The sequence below is a fragment of the Amphibalanus amphitrite genome, unplaced genomic scaffold, assembly GCF_019059575.1.
Source record: "Amphibalanus amphitrite isolate SeventyFive unplaced genomic scaffold, NRLGWU_Aamphi_draft 000272F_arrow, whole genome shotgun sequence".
Lineage (NCBI taxonomy): Eukaryota > Metazoa > Arthropoda > Thecostraca > Balanomorpha > Balanidae > Amphibalanus > Amphibalanus amphitrite.
Window position 1 is genome coordinate 154613 of NW_024881767.1, and position 26577 is coordinate 181189.

Genomic DNA, 26577 nt, shown 5'->3' on the forward strand with positions numbered 1-26577 from the left:
CCTGAGCAGCTGGCCAGGTGAGCCGGTATACCTGAGCAGCTGGCCAGGTGAGCTGGTATAGAGAACGGCTGTCCAGGTGAGCTGGTATAGCCGAGGAGCTGGCCAGGTGAGATATAGCAGAGCAGCTGGATAGCTGAGCAGTTATAGCCGAGCATCTGGCCAGGTGAGATGGTATAGCCGAGCAGCTGGCCAGGTGAGATGGTATAGCTGAGGAGCTGGCCAGGTGAGATGGTATACCTGAGCAGCTGGCCAGGTGAGATGGTATAGCCGAGCAGCTGGCCAGGTGAGCTGGTATACCTGAACAACTGGCCGGGTGAGCTGTTTCAGCGAACCCGCATCTCCATGACTGTGTAGTGAGAGACCAGCTGGCCCATTCGGCTTTATGTAGTGAGTGGTCCGTCTGACTGGTGTCCCTGGCTGTGACGCTGGCGACCGGTCGCTCCGTCCCAGTCTGTTCCAGGGGACTCGCCAGGGGGCTAACGCGTCGCTGGCGGCGGCCCGGGCCTACCAGGAGATAGTGGACATCCTGGAGGCCGCGAACGAGACAGCCAGAGCCGCCAACCAACAGGTGGGTGGTGCTGGTGCCGGACCTGTGATCATCCGTTTCCTTGGGGTGTGATATGACTTATAAGCCTCTGGTACGCCTAAGTTGGCTTAGGAGATATTTACACAATACACATACAAGTCTGAAATGATGTTGATTTTTTACTTTAGCAGCAGCTTGGCGCACAATGTGTGATCTAATTCCCAAGCTCTGTCCAAGGAGTCTGCTGACTTTTTTGCTTCAGGTGGGGCTGGTTGATACTGCATCGCTGACTTCACAAGGAGAACAGGCCAAAGATAAATCGGAGGAGCTTCTCAAGGCGGCCGAACAGCTGGGACGCCAGGTGAGACGATTATCGTCACTGTCGAACTGGAACATATCGTGGCAATGCACCGGTAGGCAATTGTCAAAACACTTGAATATCTACAGCATGGGATCATGAAAACATTTGGGTAACTTTATCTTTTAGCTGATCAGTGAAGCACGAATATCTGCAGTTGGTGATAATCGACTACTGATTGGTTAAATCGTTGTCAGTATTGTAAGTTCATCGTCATTCCTTCGATTGAATAAGACGTGACAGACCATGAATAAGACGTGACAGTTTTAACCTTTTCACCAGGTGAATGCATTATCCGCTGACCTGGCCGGCAACAAGACGAGTCTGCAGAGAGTCAGCGACGCCGTGCGAGATGTCCGGAGTCAAAATGATGTCATTCAACGAGAACTGAAACAGCTCAACTCTACCGGTTAGTCACAAACTAGGATCGGTTGCCTGTATCGTCTGTGCGTGTGTGGGGCTATGAATATGTTACCGTTAGCTCTCGCGTCACCAAACACTGCCGTGTTATCTGAGGAGCCCCAGTCGGCCGGTCTGACCGCCCGCCGTCGGCGCAGAGCTGGCCCGCTCGGTGGCCGCTGCGGCGGAGCGGGCGCGCGCCGCCCTGGCCAAGGCGGCGGCGGTGGACGCGCGGACTGGGGAGGTGGAGAGCGGGCTGCAGTCGGAGCTCCGGCCCGGCCTGGACAAGCTGCAGCGGCAGTCGGAAGCCGGGGTCAACGACGGACTGCAGATGGGTGAGCAGTGCAGGGCGCACGTGCATGCCAGTTAGGACGATATGCTATTTATTCTTTGTTTCAACGTTCTTTAATTTACACCATTTATACGTTTATCCTACGTCATGGTTTACTTTACACTCATTAACGCTTATCCTATACAGCTTATCACACCTCTTATTTTCTACGTTCATACCGAAACTGCAGCAAGAAGCCCCGATTTGTCGGCCGTCTAACGTCCATTTGGCTGTCCGTTCCCAGTGGACGAGGCGGCCGAGATCATCAGCGAGGCGGCCAAACTGGCGATCCAGGTGGAGGAGAGGGCGGACTCGGCGACCCAGTCCACTAAGGACGCCAAACTGCAGCTGGAGCAGCTCAAAAACAAGATACTGAAGACGCGCCAAGCAGCATCGAAGGTAAGCTCTATCAGCGTTACTCGCGTGTTCTTGCTATAACTACGACCACACACCCGAATCGCAGTATGATTATGTTGACACCTACCGAAGTCGTGAAGCTTGTAAGAGTCTGCGTGTACTAATCGGCGCCAGTTCACATGCGATCAGTCATCGGATGACAGAACTGTCAGTTGGCTGTGAAGAACTGACCGGGCTGGTGTCGCTGCGGTCGGCAGATCCGCGTCTCGTTGACCTCCAACTGACCTTCTGACCTTGACCCCGCGGCCGGCAGATCCGCGTCTCTCTGACCTCGAACTGACCCTCTGACCTTGACCCCGCGGCCGGCAGATCCGCGTCTCGCTGACCTCGAACTGACCCTCTGACCTTGACCCCGCGGCCGGCAGATCCGCGTCTCTCTGACCTCGAACGGCACATCGTGTTCGCGTCGGTACCGTGTGTCGGAACTGCAGCCGGGCGCCACGTCTGCGCTCCGGCTGCGGTACGCCGTCTCCGAGCCCGCCATCACCGACGCCCTGCTGCTCTTCATTGGAGCGACGGGAAAGGTGGGCGGCGACCGTCACAGGAACGCCGAACGGACACTGAGCGGGCCCACGCGGTGCTGGGAGGGAGCGGGGGAGCGGGGATTGGGTGTCAGGGTCGGGCAGACAATGATTATACCAACTTTTGGTTGACTGAGTGCCAAATCAAACGCCACATAAAACTCACGTGCGAGGTCTTTGGCGGTGGTGGAACTTAATCAGAGTGCCTTCCCTATGCATGCTGATCTACGATGTATGTTTCACGCTCTCCAGAGTGACTTCCTGGCGGTGGAGATGGTGGACCGCCGTGTGCGGTTTCTGTGGAATAACGGCGGCTCCACGCAGTCCGTCATTCACCCGCTGAAGCTGGAGACGAACAATGAGCAGCTGCTGTGGGACGACCGCTGGTACAGCATCGAGGCCACCAGGTCAGCGACACATAGCAGGGAGGAGGGCTCGCTCCCGCGATCAGCCATAGCTAATTCCGCTCAAACTTTTATAAACAGTAATTCACGAATCCACAAATAAGAATAATAATCGTGGAAGATCTTCACCCTATAACTCGACCATTACTTTAAACTGGTGGGTCGGTCTGTGTCGAATTTCTGTCTGTTGCCTCTGCTGTCACTATCATCCCGTCCGTGTCATTCCGTCTCTGTCCCTCCGTCCGTGTCATTCCGTCTCTGTCCCTCCGTCCGTGTCATTCCGTCTCTGCCCCTCCGTCCGTGTCATTCCGTCTCTGCCCCTCCGTCCGTGTCATTCCGTCTCTGCCCGTCCGTCCGTGTCATTCCGTCTCTGCCCCTCCGTCCGTGTCATTCCGTCTCTGCCCCTCCGTCCGTGTCGTTCCGTCTCTGTCCCGCCGTCCGTGTCGTTCCATCTCTGTCCCTCCGTCCGTGTCATTCCGTCTCTGTCCCTCCTTCCGTGTCATTCCGTCTCTGTCCCTCCGTCCGTGTCATTCCGTCTCTGTCATTCCGTCTCTGCCCCTCCGTCCGTGTCATTTCGTCTCTGTCCCTCCGTCCGTGTCATTCCGTCTATGTCCCTCCGTCCGTGTCATTCCGTCTCTGTCCCTCCGTCCGTGTCATTCCGTCTCTGTCCCTCCGTCCGTGTCATTCCGTCTCTGTCCCGCCGTCCGTGTCATTCCGTCTCTGTCCCTCCGTCCGTGTCGTTCCATCTCTGTCCCGCCGTCCGTGTCATTCCGTCTCTGTCTGCCAGGATCGGCAGCCTGGGCCGTCTACTGGTGCGTCCGATGGAACCTGGCGGCGGCGGCGCCGACCCGTCCCCGGTTTCTGCAGCCGCCACGGACGGCCTCACGGTCCTGGAGCTGACCGGAGAGGACCCAGTGTTCATCGGCGCGCCGCGGGACCGGCCGCTGCCGGCGCCCGTCACCGCCGACAGGTCAGACGGTGTGACTCGCTGAGAGAGCCCTCCCATCGGGGTGGATTGACTCCCTCCCTCACTGACACATTTATTAATCGGCATAGTGATGTCTTTAACTGTGTGCAAGGGTGCTGTGTTGCACCGATGCTGAATAGAACTGATACTTAAGGGCCTGTTCACAGATTTGCCGGCTGCCTGGATGACGTCTCGATCAACGGCCAGACGCTGGGTCTGTGGAACTTCCAGGAGACGCGCGACTGCGGCGCCTGCCGCACTGGTCCCAGGTGAGGCGTCAGCCGACAGTGCCGCCCGGCAGCCCTGTCAAAGCAGCCAGTCAGCAGCGGGTGGCTGCAGAGTGGCGAATGAGGATCCATACTGATGCTTCACTGTGTTTGATATCAAGCTACGTCATGCTACGAAACCCATGAAGGCACTAGTGCAGCATAACCTATAATTTCAATTAATTTTACCCAAGGGACGCCCAAAACACGCTCTGCGGCTTTGTTTGGGTTGCTCTGTAAGTCCAGACAGCGCACCATCCCGGCCGGTGACAGCCCTCTGTGTCCGGCAGAGCCGACGAACTGGCGGCGGCGCCGGAGAGCGCGTTTGACGGTGAGGGGTACGTGGAGCTGTCCCCGCTGGCCAGTAGCGGCCAGCGCCGCATTTACCTGCCCGCCAGTCTGTGGATGCGCACCTTCGACCCCGACGCACTGCTGCTGCTCGTGGCCAACGAGAAAAAGGTAGGTAGGCGGCAGACGCACTGCTCCTGCTCGTGGCCAACGAGAAAAGCCCGTGTCTGGCACTGGGTCTTCTCGGGGTAGAAGGTAAGCGGGACACAAACCAGCATAACTGGCTGGCTCTGCCTCATGTAGGTGTTGACCAAGTTATCTCGTTACTCGCGCAGACTCGATTTCAACATTGTTTATATTCTATCCCGTAGCCCAATGGATTCACCTTTCGAGTGGCTGAATCATAGATCGTCTGAAAAGCGGATTGTCTGAGCGGGGACGCGACTAACTGCGGTCTGTTTCTGTGGAACTCGCTGGGCTGCCCAACCATCGAAATCCCGTGTCGCCCTTCGCAGGGTCAGCTGTTCAGTCTGGAACTGCGCGATGGATTCGTCGTGTTCCGGGTCGCCTTCAGCAAGAATGCCGAACTCGTGGTTAAATCCAAACAAAGGCATAATACGGGCAACTGGACGCAAATTGAGGCAACTTATTATGAGAAGGAGGGTACGTGAACTCAGAGATTGATTTCAATCGCTTAATTATCAGTTATTGGTTGCTTGTACTTAATGTTCGATTAAAAGGTCAATAATTTCCTTGTATATTGAAAGCTGTTATCGGAGCACGCGATCAGGGATAATCAGTGAAATGACGAGAACCGTAACACTTCTAATTCAATTTGGGGTAATCAGATAAGCCGTCTGTTGCCCGCAGTCCTACTGAAGGTGAACGGTGACGGTCCGAAGGGCACGTTTAACCCGGTGGGCGGCGACAGCCCGCCCGAGCTGGCCCTCTACCTGGACACCTCCAAGCTGTACGTGGGCGGGGTGTCGCCCGACTTTGACCGTCGGCCGTGGTCGCAGCTGACCTTCGTGCCGCTGCTGGGCTGTGTGCGGGACGTGCAGATCGACACGGCCCAGAACCTGAGGAGCGGCAACTCGACCGGCGTGACCAACGGCTGCACCGGACAGGTCAGTCAGGGGAGAGGTGAACAATGGGCAGAGGTGTAGGCTGCGGATCGGCAGAACCGCCTTCGGCAATAGCAGCTTTGGGACGGCGACTGAACCCGGCTACTGTAAAGAGGTGTGGATGTAAGGGATCAAGGATTCCGAGAAAGGGTTGTGCTGTTTCCCAGGCAGATGCTTAAACGGGGGAAGGGGCTCAGACAAAGGTTGTGTAAGTATTCGTTTGACGCGGCGCCCCATCTCAGGAGCTGAGGACTGTGAGTTTCCAAGGCGACGGCTACTTGGAGACGGACTCGTACCGTCTGAAGAGGAACGCCAGTTTCGGCCTGTCGTTCAAGGCAGACGCCCCGGACGGCCTGCTGGTGATCTCAACGTTTGCCGGCCAGGTGAGCGTGGTGGTCGCGCCATCGAGGAACTGTCAGCTGATGAACAGCGGCGTCTCAATGCTGACTGTCCTGTGGAAGCCGGTGTTTGGACGGTGTCAGTGCCAGTGTCAGTCCCGCCGGCCGTACCCCGGTGTGTCGCTGTCTGTACCAGTGAATGGCTGAGAAAGTATCCGTCAGTCCCACTGACCGTGTCCCCCGGCAGTCTGCAGCCGGCTCTGCCGACCTGTCCGAGGTGTACTCGCTCCGTCTGGTGGGTGGCCGCCTGGAGCTTACCGTGGACGGCGGTACCGGACTGCTGAACATCACCTCTGAGGGCACCTACAACGGCGGCGGCCGCTTCCACACCGTCAGCGTGCTGAAGACGTCCCGCAGGTGTGCTTACTGGCCCGTCACCTGACCCGACCCGACCGCACCTGATCTCACTAACTGCTCGTCTCACCTCATCTGAACTTACCTGACCTGATAAGGTCTGAAATTCACTAGTAAAGCCGTATTCAGTAGGTTGTTTTCTCTCTTAGTAGGAAGATGTATCGGGGAATATCGCGTTCTAACCTCTGTTTGGAGTCTTAAACAACTCATGCACAACCGATCAGCAATAAACCCAGACCCCAGTATCTCTGGGCAGCCCCGCCCTCCCCTGTATAACTAAACCCAGGGTGGAGCTACTGGTGGGTGACCTGTCCCCCCTCCTCTCTATACCAATGAGCTAAAGGTGGAGTTACTAGTGGGTGGCCAGTCGGTGGGCTCCGGTCAGCTGGTATATTACCCCTGACACACATACCCCCCCCCCTCCCCACACACACACACACACACACCAGGATAGAGCTGCTGGTGGGTGACGAGTCCCCCCCCCCCTCCCCACACACACCAGGATAGAGCTGCTGGTCGGTGACCAGTCGGTGGGCTCCGGTCAGCTGGTATATCACCCCTGACACACATACCCCCCTCCCCACACACACCCCAGGATAGAGCTGCTGGTGGGTGACCACTGACCAGTCGGTGGGCTCCGGTCAGCTGGTATATTACCCCTGACACACATACCCCCCCCCTTCCCACACACCCCAGGGTAGAGCTGCTGGTGGGTGACCAGTCGGTGGGCTCCGGTCAGCTGGTATATCACCCCTGACACATACCCCCCTCCCCACACACACCCCAGTAAACATGCCGACGTCGGCCCGACGTCGGCCCACGTCGGGGTGACGTCGGCAACTCGGCATCGGCATGCCGACGTCGGCCCGACGTCGGTCCAACCTCGGCACGACTTCGGCTGGATGTCGGATATGCCCGCATGTTCCGACGTCCAGCCGAGGTCCAGCCGACGTCGGGCCGACGTCGGACCGAGATCAATTGCTGAGGTCCAGCCGACGTCGGGCCGACGTCGGGGCGACGTCGGACCGACATCGGCCGCTGTTTTGACCTTTAAAATAATATAAAATACATGTTTCATGTTTCATAAAGAGCTTCTGTATTCAAAATATCCTCAGGAAACTCAAATCTTCCTCCACGCCGCAACCCCCTGATCCGGACTGGACGGGAAACTTTATCCCATTTGGGATTGCCCGTAAGCCGAGCTCGCCCGTAGCCGGGTGCGGTGAGTGCTTGGGGGCTGCTCGGCCTATCCTTTGGTCAGGCTCAGCCCCGGCAACTCACCAGGGCCGGGCCCAGTTCATATAGAAAGGCCAGTCGGCAAGTGTCACTTTGCCAAAGTGCCGCTTATCAAAGGAACACTTTGGGAAACGTTGGTGCAGGTGTGTAAGAGTGGCTATATGAATCCATTGTGGGGTCGCCCTTTCCAATAAGTGTCACGTAACAGCAATGGGACCAGGGACTCTATATGAACTGGACCCAGGGTGCTCGCCAAGAAGATCAATGTCTCCATCCTATGATCCTTCCGGCTCTGAAATGGTCTTGTCAGACCGAAAGGGCATAACCCAACAAAACAAACTAAGTTCGTTAGCTGGCTGCGTGGTGTAGTGGTTAGCGCACTAACCTCGCGTTCGAATGACAAGTGGTTCGAATCCCATCACCGGCTGATGCTTTTGGCGTGTTGTCCCAGTAAACATGCCGACGTCGGCGACTGGGGGGCTCGAATCCCGCCGCCGGTTGATTTTTTTGGCGCGTTGTCCCAATAAACATGCCGACGTCGGCCCCGTCGGTCCAACGACAAACGATCTCGTCAACCTCGGCAAACGATCTCGGCCCGACGTCGGCTCGACGTTGGCTGGACTTCGGCTGGACGTCGGAACATGCGGGCATATCCGACGTCCAGCCGATGTCGGGCCGAGGTTGAACCGACGTTGGGCCGACGTCGGGCCGAGCCTCGGCCCGACGTCGGGCCGACGTCGGCATGTTTACTGGGACCCCAGGATAGAGCTGCTGGTGGGTGACCACTGACCAGTCGGTGGGCTCCGGTCAGCTGGTATATTACCCCTGACACACATACCCCCCCCCCCTTCCCACACACCCCAGGATAGAGCTGCTGGTGGGTGACCAGTCGGTGGGCTCCGGTCAGCTGGTATATTACCCCTGACACACATACCCCCCCCCCCTTCCCACACACCCCAGGATAGAGCTGCTGGTGGGTGACCAGTCGGTGGGCTCCGGTCAGCTGGTATATCACCCCTGACACACATACCCCCCCCCTCCCCACACACACACACACACCCCAGGATAGAGCTGCTGGTGGGTGACCAGTCGGTGGGCTCCGGTCAGCTGGTATATCACCCCCCCCCCCCCTCCCCCACACACCCCAGGATAGAGCTGCTGGTCGGTGACCAGTCGGTGGGCTCCGGTCAGCTCGTACCGGGCTCCTCCGGTGTCCGGGTGCCGGCGCGCGGCGGCCTCTTCCTCGGAGGGGTGCCCGCGGATCTGGGCCCGCAGCTGGGCGGGCCGCCCGCCTTCCGAGGCTGCCTCACTGACGTCATACTCGGAGACAGGTGGGTAAGGCAAAACCTACTAACATGTGAGCGTCACCAATTCACCATCCGACTGATAGATACGGCGCACACCGCGGTCCTAGACGGCTTATGCTGCCGTCAGCTTTAACAATGCGCCTTGAATATTTTCCATGACATATAGTTGTGAATATACCGCGTGTCAGTTGCAGCTATCTCAGCAGTCTGTGTTGTATGCTGTGCAGACTGCTGGTATTCGATAGCCCGCTGCGCTACGAGCGGGCCAAGATCGGCCGCTGCAGTGACGGCCGCCGGCGCAGCACCCCCACCGACCAGATGGCCACGGAGCCGGCTCCTGACCGCTGTCACCAGCCCAGACAGGTCACCCTGGCGGACAGGTGAGCCGTCACCATCTGTCACCATATCAAGTATCAACTATCACCAGCTCAGACAGGTCACCCTGGCGGACAGGTGAGCCGTCACCATCTGTCACCATACCAACTATCACCAGCTCAGACAGGTCACCCTGGAGGACAGGTGAGCCGTCACCATCTGTCACCAGCTCAGGCAGGTCACCCTGGATTCGACAGGTGAGCCGTCACGAGCAGTGCCGTCCCAAACCCGCCGTCGCCATTTTAAACGGGCCCCGGCGGCCAACGCTCTGCTGGCGTCATGTCTTCAGTCTGCTTCACCAACCGAAGGCTGGGGGCCCAGCTCGGAAGGATAGATGGCACGGCGGCAGTCGCATATCGCTCGTCCCGTGAGTTTGTTCAGCACCCACAATAATGACCAACCGATCTGAAACACCTGGTGTAGCTGATCGTTCTTACTTCTTCTCACGTTATCCCTCTTTTGCAGAGCCCTGAAATTCGGGGACGGCCCTCACAGTCACGTATTTCAGCAAGTCAGTAAGAAGGAGCTGCAGAGGAAGAACTTTAACGTGTCATTGAGCTTCAGAACATTTTACCCTAACGGTCTTCTGTTATACAATGAGGTAAGCATTTTACTTGGCTTGAATTCCCTAACTGATGGTAAATGCTCGTAACTTGTTAACTTGTACTGCTAGTACTGCATAGTGCCATTTCGCACCAACGTAGAGGAATGAACCAGCAATCAGGCATCCGCTGAGCGTAAATCAGGCTCTTAATTACTTTCGTCTTATTTCCTGGATCACGGTTTTCTCCCATTTACCGTTCTACTGCCGTTGTTTCGCAGCGGAGGAAGCGACAGGCCCACTTCGTGCTTATGTTGCGAAACGGAGCGGTGATTTTTAACGCCACTCGCCGAGCTAAGACAATGGAGCTGACTGCGGGCGGTCATCTGAACGACGGCACATGGAAACGGGTGGGTATAGTGAGGATAGTGAGTTGCTTTGCTGTCTGCCGGAGGAGCCGGGAAAACTGACACTGTGTTGTGCTGTGGCAGTGTCACTGACAGAAGACAGTCGGCTGAGTTGTATCCGTATTGTGACGCCGGCCGGCTCCCAGGTGACGCTGACGAAGCGCGGCCGGCGCTACTCACTCGCCGTGGACGGCGGCCCGGAGACCTCTGCGCGCGGTCTGGGTCGGCTGCCGGCCGGCAATGGTCTGTACGTGGGCGGTCTGCCGCAGAGCTCGTACGGGGACCAGCAGAGCCTCGGCAACGAGCGGCTCACCACGCTAGTAAGTACAGCGGACGGCGGCCGACAGGGGGCTCGGGAACGATTTTCAAGTTGGGGGGGGGGGGGGCAGCCTAAAATACCCGACATGATGCATATGAAACAGTGGCGTAGCTATAGGGGCCTAATGGGACACGTACCCCCCCCCCCATCGGGTTCAAAGGGACCCTCGGGTCCGAGGGGCCCTGCGGCGCCATTTGACCGCTGAGGGATAACGATGGCTATGTTTCGACTCAGAAGGGCCCATGGGGCTCGTTAGAGCACCTCATGGGCCCTAAATAGTCATTTCCATTTCCCGCCTGTGATGGTCCCACACTTATTTTTCTGAGGGCCCCATAACGGCAACTGTCGGGCCCTCATCGGCGCCTATGAGGGCCCACACCGGTGTCTCTGAGGGTTTCACACTCCAACTCTGAAGGCCTACACCAGTGCCTATTAAAGCCCTATATCGGCGGCTCTGAGGACCCAACCATGAACCAACACCTGCGCATCTAAAGGCCACCCACTGGTGACTTTTGAGGGCCCCACACCGGTGACTCTGAGGGCCCCACCGGCGTCTGACAGTACCATACCGGTCTCTAAGGACCCCACAGGACTTCTTCTGCCGGCCTAAGGGCCCCTTGCCGGTCACTGAGACCCCCTGCCGGCTTGTAGAGGGTTCGTATCAGCAGCTTCAAAGGCCCCACACCCGTCTGTAACGGCTCCGCACCAGCGTCTATGAGGGCCCACAGCAACGCCTGTAATGACCTTCACCGGCGCCTCTAAGAGAATCACACTAGCACGGTCCTCTGAGCGCCCACACCGGCACCTGCATGACGGCCCCACACCAGTGCCTCTAAAGTCTAAAGGCCCCTTACCGGCGGCTCTGAGGGCCCTACGCCGGTGATTCTGAGGGTGCTACCGATAACCGAAGGCACCACAGCTGAGGTTTAATCCCATACCGGACTTCCGAGGGCGCCAAGTCAGTGCACTCATTGCCCCACATCCCTCCCTCGCGCCCGGAGCGGGTAAACTGTGTTATACCTAAAGCAACGATTTCACCACCGTTGTACGTTACGCATTTCTCAAAGTTGACTCAAAATGGTCTAGTATAAAATCTGGCCTGCCAAACTTATGGCCAAGGTCAGGCCCAAACCAAAACGGGATGACAATAGCAGATGTCGTCAAATCGATACTGTATCAGCAGAAACCATTCAGATGGCTAGGAAAATGCCGTGTGTCGATGCTTACATGTATAAAGGAAACAAGAAGGAAATAAGTCCGGAAAAGGGAGGATAGAGCCTTTCTTGCTGCCTCAATGTTGAGGGGGGCGGCGCCCCCTCGGTTCCAATGTTGGGGGGGGGGCAAGCGCCCCCGCTGCCCCCCCCCCCCATTCCCGGGTTTATGGGCCGGCCGACCATGTGCTAGCTCACGAGCTTTTGGTTGTTGCGCTTTAAATCTAGTGTGCAGCACCGTTACTATGACACCTAAATTATTATCCATAAGGTTGAATTTTTTTACACGTTGCTGAGGACTTTCAATTAAAGAGGATTCGTTATGCCTGAAACGGCAGAAAGATGATATAATTTTAAAGGATTCTCACTTTATATTCGCTGAAACAGAACTATATTGATCGGCTGCTAAGCCTGAAAAGTTCGGCTCTAGATTATCTGAGCAGCTACGTCGCTGAGCTGATATCCCTGACATCCATTGCTTTGTTCCCCAGCGAACGGAGAGCTTCAAGGGCTGCATCCGGCAGCTGGCAGTGCGCCAACGCGTCTACAACCTGACGCTGCGACAAAATACCTCGCTCAAAGTGGCACAGTGTAACGCCCATGTTGAGCAGGGCACCTTCTTTGGCGGCGACTCCTTCGCCACATACGGTACGTTTTATTATGGCGTGGCTGGGTGTGATTAAACTGACTGGCCTCGTCCCAGCCTCAGCTATCTGTGATTTATGATTACATATGGTGCTTACTTAACGTCTACACTATGTTCTTTTACGCGCAATTCCCACCATATCGAAGCTCAATAACGAAGTCAGAAAAGGCAGGGTAACCCAATGAGTCAGTAGTGATTTGCTGCCTGTCCGCTCGCCAGACGACAGTTTCCAGCTGGGTGACGAGGTCAGTCTGGCGCTGCACTTCCGGACCACAGCGCTAGACGGGGTGCTGATCAGCGTCAGCGGCCCGGACGCCCGGCCGGCGCTGGCACTGGAGCTGCACGACGGAGAGGTGGGCGCTGCGACTGTCAGCTCCGTTATATCACACACCACAGTCCCTGGAATAGGAGTTAGAAAAGTGAACGCTATTCATCTACTTCGGAAAATCGGGCTTGTTTGTTTTACATGATTGTCGTTTTAATGTTTATCTGGTGTTATGCAGATAAAAATTTGCGTTTGAAAGGTTCTGAGTGTATCTGTTGACCTGACCTCAGTTGTGGTCGTGTTGGACATTCGGCCTGTTATTTTAACACCCCCCATTCGCCGCCCGTGCTCAGGTGGTGTTCTCAGTCCAGAACGGAAGCAAGGAGCCCATCAGGGCCCGCATGAAGTTCGCTACCCGGTTCGCCATGTGCGACAACCGCTGGCACACGGTGAAGGCCTACTACGTCCAGAACCAGGTACCGGGCGGCAGAATCACAGCTCCACTCACCTCACGGCCGGTTACCACGTACATATTTTACATATTTTACACGTACGCGACGTACATATGTAATGTCGTTATTTGCCGTCTCTAATACCGGATGTTAATGACGAATGAAATGAAAAGCTAGAGGATGATTGATAACCTGATGTTTCCCGTAATAAATGGCGAAAGTGTATAGTAATGAGACTGTCCAACTGACTGATTGTTGATAACACGGAGTTGTTAGCGCTCATTGATGGTTCATAAGGTTTCACCTTCAACACTTCTATTATATAGCTCCGTTAGCACGCATCGTTCAGTTAGCACACGACTCAGTCTGTGGCTGTGCCCCAGGCCCGTCTACGTGTGGACAAGTACCCAGAGACGTACGGCGTCAAAAAGGACTCGGGACGAATACTGACCGGCCGGTTCCCGCTCTACATCGGCGGACTGCCGTGTAAGTCTCACCCAACATGTTGCTGTTCCAGTTACATTGATATGGTTACGGTTTGAATACCCGGTATATTTCAGCTTCTTTTTCCCGTCTAACATTTCCCATTGTCTCTTTCAGACTCCAGCGGGCCGGTAAAATCGATTCTGTTGCAGCAGGATAACTTCAGGGGCTGTATCCGCAACATTGAGATCAACAAGCGGCGCCGCGACTGGACGGACATGACGCAGCTTACCAATGTGCTGCTCAACTCGTGCCCGGTCGAGGCGCGCTGAGTGCTGAGTGCCGGTCCGCGCTGAGTGCCGGGACGCGTCTGGTGCCGGGGGGGGGGGGGGGTCAGACGGTGGGTGCTGTCGGACTGAATGAGGGAGTGTTGACGAAGTGCAGGGTGTGCGGCTCTGTTGGTATGACGCTACAAACGGGTAGGTATGACAGTGTTCGGACGTAGCTCGTGCTTTTACCGGTATCGTGATTTGTTTTATTATGTTACACCGTATGAAATGTAAATAATAAATGTGTCTCGTTTGCGATAATGGTCGTTTTTACGTACACTTTCCTACGATCAAGATGGATTTGCAAATGCCATGTGGCTAAATGCTGGTAGTAATTAGTAATTAGTATGGAAGGGAGAGCCGATGCTGCCCGATACATGAAACTGCACTGACAAGGTATGGTACGCCGTACGGATAAGGGACGAGGCCACGTTCCTGGTGTACGGATCGCACGAACGGTTAGAGAGAGATGTCTCGACCGTATGACGGTCCGAATTCCATCGGGTGGTCCTGTTGATGGTCGGACGTTGTTCTATATACCCTGGGTCGAACGATCCTTAGACATAGCGGACGGACCTTACCTGGGATCCACTTCATTTGGAAGCGGGCTTGAACAGTGGTTGTTATTGACGGTGCAGGCATCTCATCTCACTCAGTAATACCTAGCTACTCTCAATAAATTGCGATTTTGGCTATCTTTCGAGTGATGTTGATGGCCCTACCACCGTTTACCGCTCGTCTGCTGCTTTTTAATCCGTCCTAGGTGTACCGAAGAGGCATCGAAGAGGGGTAACTAAAAATGGTTCCTCCTGCCACTTATCAGTCGATTAATATGTTATGTGCATGAGGTTGTTAGACACGAACTAAGCATTCTGACATGTTATTGTGAAATAACAAACGTTAACAGGGTTAACAGTATATATCAGCTATATGATAGTTTTTAGCAGCAAAGTAGTACTCGCCTGTCCAATTCAAAACCTCAACCTTGAATCGCTCATATTGCGGCATTTGCGCCGCAATCACACATTTCTGACCGGAGCGCTGTTCGGCAGCCGGCTATTTTGTGTGCAGGGTATGACGTATTTCGCGAGCCGACGTCACAGGCGGTGACGTCGGCTTGCGCGCGAGCCGAGCAGTGCTGCCAGATTTGGAGGATTTCCGCAAATCTGGAGGATTTTGAACTCTATTTGCGGACAAATTTCGCTTTTGGAGGATTTTTGATTCTGGAGGAAAATCTGGAGGATTTGTCGCCCGATTATTATATTCAATTTCATGGAAAAATATAACACATTCAAGACTAAAAAGGCATTTTCCTGCCTAGCGTCACCCTACCCGTTAGGATATATCACGTCCTTTATCACCGTGAGACTGCAGAATGTCTCAGTCTGTAGCTATATCTACGAGGGTACCAAACTACTGGCGGATCTAAGGGGGACATTTGGGGCAAATGCCCCCGGCCCCCCTGCAGCGCCCGAAATCGACGAAAATTTTTGTGTTTTTTTTAGTATAAAACGAAAACTTAACTTTTTTTAAAAAAAAGTATCTTTGAAACTGCACAGCAGTGCGAAAGGATTCGAAATCCGATGAGTTTTTAGAATTTGGTGAAACTTTTGGGGTTAGGTATTGTATCGTTCTCGGGCTCTCAGTACCGAGAAAGAGGCGTGGACTTCAACAGCGAATTCTATTATCTCAGAGCATTTAGCATAGCGGGGAGATCAAGACAAAAACAAAGATTCGAGCGGGAACCAAACGTTACACTTTTGGCGCATCTGTGACAGGCAAGTAATCACACACTAAAACACTGCCATATTACGTGCATCACGTAACATCCCTCTCCTTTAAGTTTGAACCACTACAGGTTCAGCTTGAGAGGAGGACGGACACGTCGCCCTGACCTGGTGCAGTTGGAGGCGACAGCGCTCTCTCCAACTGGCTCGGAATGCGCGGCCGGTTGCTCGCTCGTGGTGGCTCGCGTCGGAGTAGGCTGATGTTCCGCCCCGTTCCTTGTTGCTGCCTGGGCTGTCGTGTGGCGCTGCTGTGGCGTCGTCGGCTGCGTAGCTCGTAGGAACTGACGGTTTCGACGGTAGATGACACCGTCTTCACTTTCTACTTCATAGCTCCTCGGCTTGAGCATGCTAGTCACGACAGCCTTCTTCCACGAGTTTCTGCCGTCGATTGGCTGCATTCGGACCGGTTCCCCCACTTGTAGGGGTCGCAGTTCTCGCCTGCCGGTGTGCCTGTCGTTTGCGGCAGCTTTCCTGGCTTCCAGTCGCTGTTTCTGGTTGATGTTCTGCTTGGGCTGGAGAAGTGCTTTAGACGTTGGCACTCCTGTCCTTGTCCGTCGGCTCATCAGACGCTGTGCCGGGCTCGTGTCCATCCCTTCTTGTGGGGTATTCCTGAGGTTCAGGAGACCCAGGTACGGGTCCTCTCCTGCGGCTCTGCTCCTCTTCATCATTCGCTTGACTGTCTTGACAGCGGCTTCAGCAGCTCCATTGTATCGTTCTCGGGCTCTCAGTACCGAGAAAGAGGCGTGGACTTCAACAGCGAATTCTATTATCTCAGAGCATTTAGCATAGCGGGGAGATCAAGACAAAAACAAAGATTCGAGCGGGAACCAAACGTTACACTTTTGGCGCATCTGTGACAGGCAAGTAATCACACACTAAAACACTGCCATATTACGTGCATCACGTAACAGGTATAGCCCCCCCGCAGCGTCCAAGACCGCCTTTCTATATCTACCAATAGGATTTGGAGGAATCTGGAGGATTTTTGTAACTGATCTGGAGGATTACAGCCTTCCCCATCTGGCAGCACTGGAGCCGAGCGCCAACGACAAACTAACGGGAACCCTCGGACACCCTCGGGGCATAAACCGCGGAGTCGCATATTGAGCGAGTTTCATAAGGAAAATTCATATTTTTTCTTTTCTCAAATGATAATCAGGGTGTCTCTTACCTTTTTACATATCATTTAGGCTTACCTAACACTTCAGTTGCCAAATATCTGCAATTTATTCAAGCGAAGGTATTTTCAGTAAATATCAATGGTATAGACCGAAATCTTTTGAATAAAAACTCCAACCAACAGAAATAAAAATAACTTAATTTATTCCAACCATTTCCTCCAAATAAACAACATAAAAACTCACTTTTACACACATCATTCATAATAAAGCATACTAACACGCCGCTTTTGACAATTGCGGCGTCGAGTGGCGCGCTGCTAGCGCTCTTTTTCGATCGCACAGACCCTGCACGCGCGCGAGCACACTACGTCACGTCCGGGGGGCACAGGTATATGAAAAATCGCAGTGACGTAACACTTTTCTCGCTTCTCATTGGTCAATAGCCCGTTGCCGGGGTAACGTGCACGTATGTGAGCGCGGGCAAGAGTACTAGCCGGCTGCCGATCGGGGCCCGGGCGCAAAAGGTATGCGTTTATTTATTTAGGTTTATTTTTTATCTTAAGGTTTATTTGTGAAAATTAATGGAATTCGCCTTTTTCGCGTATAATCTTACGACTCTTTACATCTGTATTTCCGTGTGTAAAGTGCTTGCTTTGAGTAACTTAAAGGCTTAAGGTTGTAGAACCTCAAAAGCTCACATTGAATATTTACAATAAGCCAATCATAATTAATGCATTTTCTGAATAAATGGTCATAGTTTCTTCTGTTGATTTTCTGAATGTTCTTCTGAATAAATATTACAGTATCCATTGTATTTATTGGTGTCGTCAGAGGTCTGAGCAATTTTGAATGCTGAACTTGGACAGCCATTCAATTTCAGATCCATTTCAGTTCCGATCATCCTGACCAATACCATGAGTGCTCAGTGGCCATTTCCTGATCCTGCACCTCGCACGGGGTTTAGAACATCACACTAATTGTTTTTTGCAAATATGTCAAGAAAAGATGTGCCACCATTTTAGGCACACCTTATTGGAAGTGTTCCTAAATTTCCCAAATTTTATTTTGGTTTTGGTGATGGGGGGAAAATTCTGTACTTAAAAGGGATGAGACTTGAAAAGGATGAGTGAAAAATTACTGGTAAGATTGTGCCCAAACAAACAGTGGAAATGATCAAAATTCTAGACTATACTTCTCTTCGCATTGTGGCATTTGTGGTCGGATGTTAAGTAAGAAGATGTAATGCTTACCAAGGCTTCACGCACTGAATGATCACTTAAAAATGTTCAGCAACTGATAAGAGCAGTAGTCTGTAGAACACCTTGCAAATCGCAAAGGTATCTCAAATTTTGATATCAGTGACCAAGGCCAGGTTATTTTTTTACATTCCCATTATTGGTCAGTGGGAGAAAATTGAACTACACTTTTTGGACATAAGTCATGTTAAATGTTCAAACGAAAAACATTGGTTAGATAACAAGTAAACTAAACATGGCACATTGAATAGAAAAATTGCAACCATGATCTTGTTTTAATTTCTTATGCTACCTCTACATTGTTACTTTGACACCTCTCAGCCATCATGTGACATAGGGTGTGGCTTTGATGCATTAGGCAGGCATTTACTTTTTGTCTCCCATGCTCATTTTTTTGTGAGTGCATCTGTGAAAGCTTATTAAGCAATGTGAAACGACAAATGGCTTATTTGTATACTGAGGCAACTTATTATCAATTGACTTATTGCCATAAAACATTACATGATGAAAAGGTGAGAAGGAAAGATTATTCATTGTTTCCAGATGACCTCTCTGCAGTAAAATTGCCATACTAAAGTAAACACCTTCAAACCCACCAAGTCAATAGGTACTAAGTTCAAAATGTAACAATGCCCTACTGATTCAGAGGCTGTGTATTACATTCTGCATAGTAAGCTGAACCACAGCCGTCGCCACTGGTTCGCCACTCCTTCTGACTCCGCCGACGGACGCCAGTTGCCATGGAGACGATCCTGGAGCAGCAGCGCAGCAAGCACGAGGAGCGCGAGCGGCTGGTGGAGGCCATGAAGCGCGAGATGCTGCACAAGAAGGGCTCGAGCCGCGACCGAATCAACTCGGACCACCGTCTGCGGCTGCTGCTGGACCGCCACCTGGACTGCAGCCAGACACTGAAGGACCTCTACGAGGACAAGGACGGCGTGCGCAAGGAGGAGGTGGCCGCCCTCTCCGGGCCCAACGAGTTCGCAGAGTTCTACAACCGGCTCAAGACCATCAAGGACTTCCACAAGCGGCACCCGAACGAGATCTCGGTGCCGATGTCGGTGGAGTTTGAGGAGCTGGACAAGGTGCGCGAACAGAGCAACGACGAGACGGTGATGGTAGAGTTCAGCGACGAGGAGGGCTACGGAAAGTACCTGGACCTGCACGAGTGCTACACGCGCTACGTCAACCTCAAGGGCGTCGAGAAGGTCGACTACGTCACCTACCTGACGCTGTTCGACCAGCTGTTCGAGATGCCGCGCGACAAGAAGAACGCCGAGTACCGGGCCTACCTTGAGGCTCTGCTCGACTACCTGCACGACTACCTGCTGAGGGTGCGGCCGCTCACCGACTTCGAGCAGAGCATTAAAACCATCACTGACGAGTTCAACAAAAAGTGGGAGGCAGGTGAGACGATCGGGAGGGTAGAGGTAGATACTGGTCTGGCGGAGAATTTATAGCGGTAAGAGGACAGACTGGGTAGTGGTCAGCTGGTATGATAAGTCGTTCACTGTTGTTTTGTCAATTATAAAGTGAATTTTAATAGAAATATACCAGAAATTTGTTTCTACCGCTATTTAATACTTTTTGTTCGAATTACTGCGTACGTCAGTGTAGTTATGCATCCTGTCTGCACAACCCCCCCCCCCCCTCCCCCCTCTGTCCTCGGTAGGCACGTTCCCGGGCTGGCCCAAGGAGACGGGCGGCGCGCTGACCCATGGCGGCGCTCACCTCGACCTGTCGGCCTTCTCCTCCTGGGAGGAGCTCGCCTCGCTCGGCCTCGACCGGCTCAAGTCGGCGCTGATGGCGCTCGGACTCAAGTGCGGCGGAACGCTGGAGGAGCGCGCCCAGCGGCTCTTCTCCACAAAAGGTCTGTCATGGAGCGAGGAAAGACGCTTGTCTGCTGTTCTGTGTGAGGTGCGAGTCTGCTATTAAGTGCGATTCAATGCTTACAAGTTCAAGTGCGTTGAATTTAATTCGGAATACATAAGCCAATCATTTTCAATTTTCCCTCGGAGGGCTGCTATGTATCGGCCCCACCACCGGGATGTTCAATCGATGTCGTATCTGATTCTCCGGTCGCTGAGTTAGAGTGTAACCACCACTCTCGGTTACAGGAAAGAAGCTGCAGGAGGTTGACCAGTCGCTGTTCGCCAAGAAGCAGAGCCTGCGCGCCGGAAAGAGCAAGGAGGCGGAGAAATCGCGCGAGCTTGCCTTCCTCGAGGCGCAGGTACGGCTGGTCGCTTCGTGTCAGGGGCTGTTATGTTATTATGACTCTCGCTCGAACTTTTTCATATTATTCGCTTTGTTTCCTACGGTTGTCACTACATAATCTGGTTAGCCTGTATTGCTTTCCCCGAACGGTGTATCGTTCGACGGGCCTGGCTGGAAGAGTAGTTTTACCCTGTTTCCGCAGCTCATCCTGTCCCCCTTTCTCTCCTGGCAGGTATACTGAGTACTGCGTCGTGGAATAATAGTCTCCCCCCCCCCCCTCGGCCCCCTCTCCCGGCAGGTATACTGGCTGGTGGAGCAGCTCTCTGAGCAGCGCGCCGCCACCAAGGAGAACGTGGAGCGGCGCCAGGCGCGCACAGACGGCGAGCGGGACGAGTCAGACGCCGAGGCCAGCGAGCCAGAGTCGGATGACGATGACGATGACGTGCCGTACAACCCGAAGAACCTGCCGCTCGGCTGGGACGGCAAGCCGATCCCCTACTGGCTCTACAAGCTGCACGGTCTGAACATCAGCTACACTTGCGAGATCTGCGGCAACTTCATCTACAAAGGCCCCAAGGCGTTCCAGCGACACTTCTCCGAGTGGCGGCACGCCAACGGCATGCGCTGCCTGGGCATCCCCAACACGGCGCACTTTGCCAACGTGACGCAGATCGAGGACGCGCTCTCGCTGTGGGAGCGACTCAAGGTGCAGAAGACCTCCGGCAGGTGGCAGGCCGACGCCGAGGAGGAGTACGAGGACTCGCAGGGCAACGTCGTCAACAAGAAGACCTTCGAGGACCTGAAGCGGCAAGGTCTGCTGTAGGTGTTGTGGGAGCCTAGGAGACCAGTCGGTGATCTGGTTCGGTGTCTATCGTGTCGTGTATTGAAGTCCAGTGCGCGGGACAGTGGGTACTATCAGCTCAGCACCCCCAGTTTTGCAGCACGTATGACCGCATGTCGACTTCCAATTGACGCTCGCCCGGTCGAAGTCCAACTATGGAGCCCCTCTGAAGCTCCCTTTGGGAGGCAGTGAATCACACTGACGCCCTTCCCAGTGTGATGTGACAGTGAGTCGGACCTCAGCGTACCGTCCGGCTGTCGCACGGCTGCCGCAGACGTGTTTGCAGAGGGGTTTATTTCGAGAGCATCCTGTGTGCCACAGCGCTGACTGCGGCACGTATTGTGGGAGGGTTTGTGAGGAGTCGTCTTCAGTGTGAAACGCATCATTCATTGATATCATCAATGTTTCAAAATACATGACTTGTACATGATCTTCTTAACATTGGCGGCTCGTTTTGGACAGCTTAATAATCACCGCTCAGAAATCACTATAAAACGTCTCTCGGTTGCAGCTGCATATGGCAGTTAACACGCAATCACACACCGTACTGTAATTAAATATCACGCTAAAAAGGCACCATACAAACTTCACTCAGTGGCGCCCGCACTGCGTCCCTGGAAGACCAACACAATATGACACATTTTCAAACGCCCCCTGCTATACACGGACAGAGTGCGGGCAGGTAGCGGGTCTCAGGTACAGCAGGACGTCCTCCGTCCCCGCTCGGTCCGGTATCACCGGTACTGCTGCGGCTCGAAGTGTTCGGGCGGCTCCTCGTGCTGGTCGTCCTCTGCCAGCTGGTGCTCCGAGTCCGCCAGCTCTGGCTCGCCGCCCAGCACGTTCTGTCGGACAGATAAGACAGTTAGTGGCAGACAGTAACGGCCACAGATCAGATCAGATCAGATTTTTCTCGGGGTGTTGGCTTTGCAACGCCACCCCATCCGTATTATCTTCGTCTGATATTTTATCGATTCTTGTGATCTTCCTCTTTGGCGTTCAGTCAGTGGCAGTCAGTAACGGCCACAGTCAGCAGTCCGGAACGCAGAGTCGTGTACGGGTGTATCAGACATTTCATTGGAGATGGAACAGATGAGCCGGTCTCGAGCAACCCGTAGTCGGTTTCCGTCTCTAACTTGTTGGACAGATAGATAACTCCGGCCAGCCGGTGGACTCGAGGGGCGCGGCTCTGGCCTTACCTCTGGCCAGCCGAGGGACGGGGGACGAGCGCGGCTCTGTCCCTCCCTTCCTGCCGACGGACGCGGCTCTGTCCCCTCTGTAGTCTGCCGACGGCCCGAGGGACGGGGACGGGCGCGGCTCTGTCCCCTCTGTAGTCTGCCGACTGCCGCGTGCGGCTCTGCCCTCACCTGTTGTACGGCGGCGTGGAAGGAGCAGGCCGGGTACTCTGGCCATTTGGCGAACTCCAGGAACACCTCGAGCACCTGTTGGGGCTGCAGCTCCCGGAACGGCGCGAACACGCCGTGGCCGAGCGCGATCAGACGCGGCCCGCAGCCGGGCACCCACTCCCTGCGGAGAACGGGCAGGGGAGGCTATCAGTGGAAATGTGGGTAGCCTGCGGATAAATTATAGGTCATGTGCTCTCAACAACCATGTGTTGATGGTAGAATAAAAAGTTATAGAACAGCTGAAGAGTATACTCGCAGAGTTCGAGGCCCGTGTTGCTACGCTGCACAAGTTGATGACTCACGCAATGAATCCTCATAGGAATACGGCAAATACGAGCATACAGTTACACATTTCAAAACACAACAGCCAAGCTACTGCGGTTATCACAAACACAGTTAAATCGCCCACCGGCCGCATACCCCGCCGCGGGCCGGCAGTACTCACTCCATCTGCTGTATGATCCGCCGGGTGCGCGAGACGGCACAGTGGCGCACGAAAAAGTCCAGATTGTGCAGCTCGGCCTCGGGCACCCCGGGGTCCGCCTTGGGCGCGTACCGGATCAGAACCATGTCCGAGCCGGACGCCTCCACCTGGGGATGGGGGAAGGGGGGTCAGACAGCCGGTAACATCGAAATAAAACAAAGGAGTGGTCAAACTCGCGAGAAGCCGAAACCATGGCTTAGGGGCGGGAAACGATCAGAATAAACGGGACAACAGTGGATACAAGTGTTACAATCAGCTCAAATAAGTTGGTGATAAAAAACGGCTAGAGCAATAAAATTTAGCAAGGGACGGTGCTTAACAGCCAATGATGATCGTTTTAAATCAGGTGCAAGTTGGTATTTTCTGCATAATTTTATCAGCTTTCTGAAGAATGCTTCGAGAGACAAAAGCGGTAGATACTGATACAAGTACACCGGCTAAATACTACGGGATTTTGTGTCAGTCCCACCCACCGCGTGTTTTCCAACGGACCTTTCTGCGCGGTTTGACCCAGGGGTAGAAGTGTTTGGCGGGCACCCTGTCCAGTTCCTCCAGGTCGAACAGCATGCGACTGATGATGCTGTAGGGCCGGTACACCCGTCCCGCCATCGTCGGGCCGGCAGTCAGCCGCTGTAACATGTTCAGGAGGGTGTCACACGCTTGCGAGCAAAGCAAAAGAGATTAAGTCTAAGTAAATACATATCATATCCGCACTGCGTTGAGAGTGACCGGAAGAAGAGGTGGGCACGTGTACGTGCGAGCGAGAGAGAGAGAGAGAGAGAGAGAGAGAGAGAGAGAGAGAGAGAGAGAGAGAGAGAGAGAGAGAGAGAGAGAGGGAGAAAGAGATGCAGGGGACCGTGTCTCTGCACTGACCGCGTACTCTGCTTCTGGTACGTAGACGAGCAGCTCCGGTCGACCGAACTGGAACAGTAGCTCACGGGAGATGACGGTGCGCACCAGAAACTGGAAGAACACGCTCCGGTGTGCCACCCCGACCAGACGCATACACGGCTCTGAGGGGGGGGGGGAGGGGAGGGTCAGATAACAGATTCGATCAGGAGCGAGAGGGAGGGTCATGCACCACGTCGTGGGTTCGAATATGAAGAGTCGACCGAAGACACGGACACATGGTCTACGCCGGGTAATGTACGCATTGGAACCATCTGTACCCTTCGGGCGGCCGCGGACCGCCGCCGCCGCCTGACACGTACCGTCCGTCCACTGGCGGTGCCGGCGCCTGACACGTACCGTCTGTCCAGTCGCGGTGCCGCCGTCCGGCGCGTACCGTCCCTCCACTGGCGGTGCCGCCTGACACGTACCGTCCGTCCAGTCGCGGTGCTCCAGGCCGTCCACCACCTTCAGCACGCGCGAGTCGTCCCCGTGAGCGGAGGCGCCGTAAAACTTGGACAGGTGCATCAGGTTCAGCGGAGTTAGACGCACTGCGCCATCCGTCTGCTCCGAGAGCATCTGGACGAAGGATTTCAACAGTGAGACCGATCAGTGATACCTGCGCGCAGACGCAGAGCCGGCCCGAAATACAGCACATTTACAGCGTGGGATGGATTTGGGGTTAATTCCTTCGTATGGCTCTTGGTATGGCTACTGTCAAGAGCCAGACCCGACGGAGAAACATGTAACAACCCACTCAAATGGTCAGATCGGTCATCGAGCAGCCAGCAGCCCTCTCGCTGCTGCCCCAGAGGTCCCCTCACCCTGACACAGTGCTGGAAGGCAGACGTCGTCTCGAAGCCGACGATGCGCCGCACGCCGGCCTCCAGAAGCCGTCGTGTGAGCACCCCTGGGCCGGGCCCCAGCTCCAGGTGGGGGATGTCCAGACTGTGGCCGGACAGGTGCCGCACAACGCTGTCTGCAGCACGGTCACACAGAGTCACACAAAGTCAGAAATGGAGGCAATGGTAAATACAGTGAATGGTCACCATCATCATTTGTGCAACAACCACAAATGTATGTAAGATATTGTGATGTCTCATGAGATGGATAAGCAGCCATGTCCCACTTACCAGCAATAGACTCATTTATGATATAGAACGTCTCCGGGTTGGGCTTGCTCTTGTTCAGCTGAGCATCGAACTGCTGCAGCAGTTTTTGCACTGCTGCAGGCTCCTGTGCCACATGCTCTGCTAGCAACTCTGCCTGTGTCTTTTTCTTTCCCTCCCCTTTCAATTTCTTGGGCTCATTTATCACATCTCCTTCTCCTTCCAGTGGTTGGTGCTGTTTGCTTTTCGCTGTGCCTTTCTGGGCTTGTTTAGGTTTCTTTGGTTCGACATTGTCCTGAGTGGAGCACAATCTTCTGAAAGTGAGAGCCACACAGTATGAGGTCTCACGTGGCAGACGAATGAGCCTGAATAAATGGTGCATCTTCTGTACTTGCTGATGCAGCGACCAAATCTGATTAAACCCTCAAAAGAAGGAACAAACTATGTATCAATGTAATATGGTAGAAACTAGAAGCAGCTGAAAAGTAAACAAAATATAATCAATAAATTCATTGACTGAGACTACTGCAAATTGCAATCCTTTGAAATATGGGGTACCTACAGCCAGAAACACAAACAAAAGCAGTAAATGCCTACCTACCCAAGTAGATAGGTAGGTACCCACCTCCCAGCTCCCTAACTACAGGCTTATACACTACAGCATAAGAAATTAGCATAGAGCAAGAGTATATCCACGTCTAACGGCTATGCACCCTAATCCATCAAGTAGAGCTAGAGCATAGCATGATATTGATATGCTCTACATGATATGATATCCACAATGAGTATAGTTTAGTGAATCCACAAGTAAATGCACCTATGAATCATATCATACTATCAACTAAGCCAAGGCTGAGGCCATCGAACTAAACACTCACCATCGAAGAACTCAAGGCCTATATACCTAAGCACAAAAAACATAGCATCAATATGCACTACCTACTTTTTGCTCATATCAGCACCAATGAAAATATGTTGCGGACGGATCAAAACACAAGTTTGAGGTCAGAAACGGTCCAAGTTGGATGATGCTTACTCATGAGATATACGGCAAAGGAACCTCATGTTTCATAGCAACTTGTAACTTTTTTGCATTTTAAAGCCTTGTTACTAGGCAACACACGATTGTTCGCTGCTTTTGTCTTTCAACAGAACAAAATTAGAGAAGTGCATATGCCGCAAGAGCGCCAGCAAATAAAGGAAGACCGCTACTAAATTATTATTGGCTTATGTATCAACATATGTATTTACATATGTATGTAGTTTATGTACTATATGTAAGGGCAATGACGATCTTTTAAATGGATATTCAGGGTTACTTTTAAAGGGGGGGAAGAGGGGAATTTCCCCCCTTCGAAAATTCCGCTCCCCCTTTCAAATCGTGTCTGAACGGCTAGGGAGGGAAAGGGGAATTTCCCCCTTTCAAATTTATTTTGGAGCCCATTTTCAATCAATTCGCTATTCAGATTCTATAGCCATCGTTAATCAGATTCTCGTCATCAATCAACGTTGCTGGCGTTAAGATAATTATTAATTTTCAATTTTCGGTTCCATCCAACCATTTTACGTTCAGTGCAGCAGGAACTCCAGATTTGACCCGATACCGATCG

General features: G+C 53.6%; 3 protein-coding genes and 1 long non-coding RNA gene across 9 annotated transcripts in view; 2 read left to right on the forward strand and 2 right to left on the reverse strand.

The window, feature by feature from the left end:
* Positions 1 to 14125, forward strand: part of LOC122387049 (laminin subunit alpha-1-like) — a 31783-nt gene extending 17658 nt beyond the window's left edge. Inside the window, exons 20-43 of the mRNA XM_043376848.1 lie at positions 451 to 568; positions 789 to 887; positions 1167 to 1293; positions 1442 to 1618; positions 1859 to 2013; positions 2397 to 2555; positions 2805 to 2959; positions 3744 to 3926; positions 4091 to 4192; positions 4480 to 4648; positions 4993 to 5140; positions 5348 to 5604; positions 5844 to 5984; positions 6187 to 6356; positions 8738 to 8920; positions 9124 to 9276; positions 9737 to 9872; positions 10094 to 10222; positions 10366 to 10539; positions 12241 to 12397; positions 12615 to 12748; positions 13014 to 13136; positions 13496 to 13598; positions 13713 to 14125. Coding sequence (XP_043232783.1) covers positions 451 to 568; positions 789 to 887; positions 1167 to 1293; positions 1442 to 1618; positions 1859 to 2013; positions 2397 to 2555; positions 2805 to 2959; positions 3744 to 3926; positions 4091 to 4192; positions 4480 to 4648; positions 4993 to 5140; positions 5348 to 5604; positions 5844 to 5984; positions 6187 to 6356; positions 8738 to 8920; positions 9124 to 9276; positions 9737 to 9872; positions 10094 to 10222; positions 10366 to 10539; positions 12241 to 12397; positions 12615 to 12748; positions 13014 to 13136; positions 13496 to 13598; positions 13713 to 13867 — 3607 coding nt within the window. The 3' untranslated portion in view covers positions 13868 to 14125. The remainder of the gene's footprint in view (positions 1 to 450; positions 569 to 788; positions 888 to 1166; positions 1294 to 1441; positions 1619 to 1858; positions 2014 to 2396; positions 2556 to 2804; positions 2960 to 3743; positions 3927 to 4090; positions 4193 to 4479; positions 4649 to 4992; positions 5141 to 5347; positions 5605 to 5843; positions 5985 to 6186; positions 6357 to 8737; positions 8921 to 9123; positions 9277 to 9736; positions 9873 to 10093; positions 10223 to 10365; positions 10540 to 12240; positions 12398 to 12614; positions 12749 to 13013; positions 13137 to 13495; positions 13599 to 13712) is intronic.
* Positions 14126 to 14906: 781 nt separating this feature from the next.
* Positions 14907 to 21513, forward strand: LOC122387053 (splicing factor 3A subunit 3-like). Of its 4 annotated transcripts, none has more exons than XM_043376855.1 (5): positions 14907 to 14936; positions 18675 to 19435; positions 19701 to 19898; positions 20146 to 20258; positions 20541 to 21513. In XM_043376855.1, exons 2-5 carry the CDS (start codon positions 18769 to 18771, stop codon positions 21063 to 21065), a joined length of 1503 nt encoding a protein of 500 aa, XP_043232790.1. In that variant the 5' UTR covers positions 14907 to 14936; positions 18675 to 18768; the 3' UTR covers positions 21066 to 21513. The 4 variants fall into 4 exon arrangements, with proteins under 4 accessions (XP_043232790.1, XP_043232791.1, XP_043232792.1 ...); XM_043376856.1 differs by lacking the exon at positions 14907 to 14936 and adding an exon at positions 17251 to 17296 and having other exon boundaries at positions 18677 to 19435; XM_043376857.1 differs by lacking the exon at positions 14907 to 14936 and adding an exon at positions 17286 to 17335.
* LOC122387055 lies at positions 15532 to 17080 on the reverse strand. The gene is made up of 2 exons (XR_006257492.1): positions 16823 to 17080; positions 15532 to 16374 (listed from the first exon to the last, which is right to left on the reverse strand). It is a non-coding gene; the product is annotated as an uncharacterized LOC122387055 (long non-coding RNA).
* LOC122387054 (dimethyladenosine transferase 2, mitochondrial-like) lies at positions 21469 to 26203 on the reverse strand. 3 transcript variants are annotated; one of them, XM_043376860.1, is made up of 9 exons: positions 25846 to 26203; positions 24992 to 25445; positions 24683 to 24837; positions 24290 to 24437; positions 23844 to 23983; positions 23463 to 23600; positions 22932 to 23077; positions 22448 to 22607; positions 21469 to 21925 (listed from the first exon to the last, which is right to left on the reverse strand). In XM_043376860.1, exons 2-9 carry the CDS (start codon positions 25347 to 25349, stop codon positions 21818 to 21820), a joined length of 1353 nt encoding a protein of 450 aa, XP_043232795.1. In that variant the 5' UTR covers positions 25350 to 25445; positions 25846 to 26203; the 3' UTR covers positions 21469 to 21817. The 3 variants fall into 3 exon arrangements, with proteins under 3 accessions (XP_043232795.1, XP_043232793.1, XP_043232794.1); XM_043376858.1 differs by having other exon boundaries at positions 25911 to 26076; XM_043376859.1 differs by lacking the exon at positions 25846 to 26203 and adding an exon at positions 25803 to 25833.
* Between the last annotated feature and the right edge of the window lie 374 nt (positions 26204 to 26577).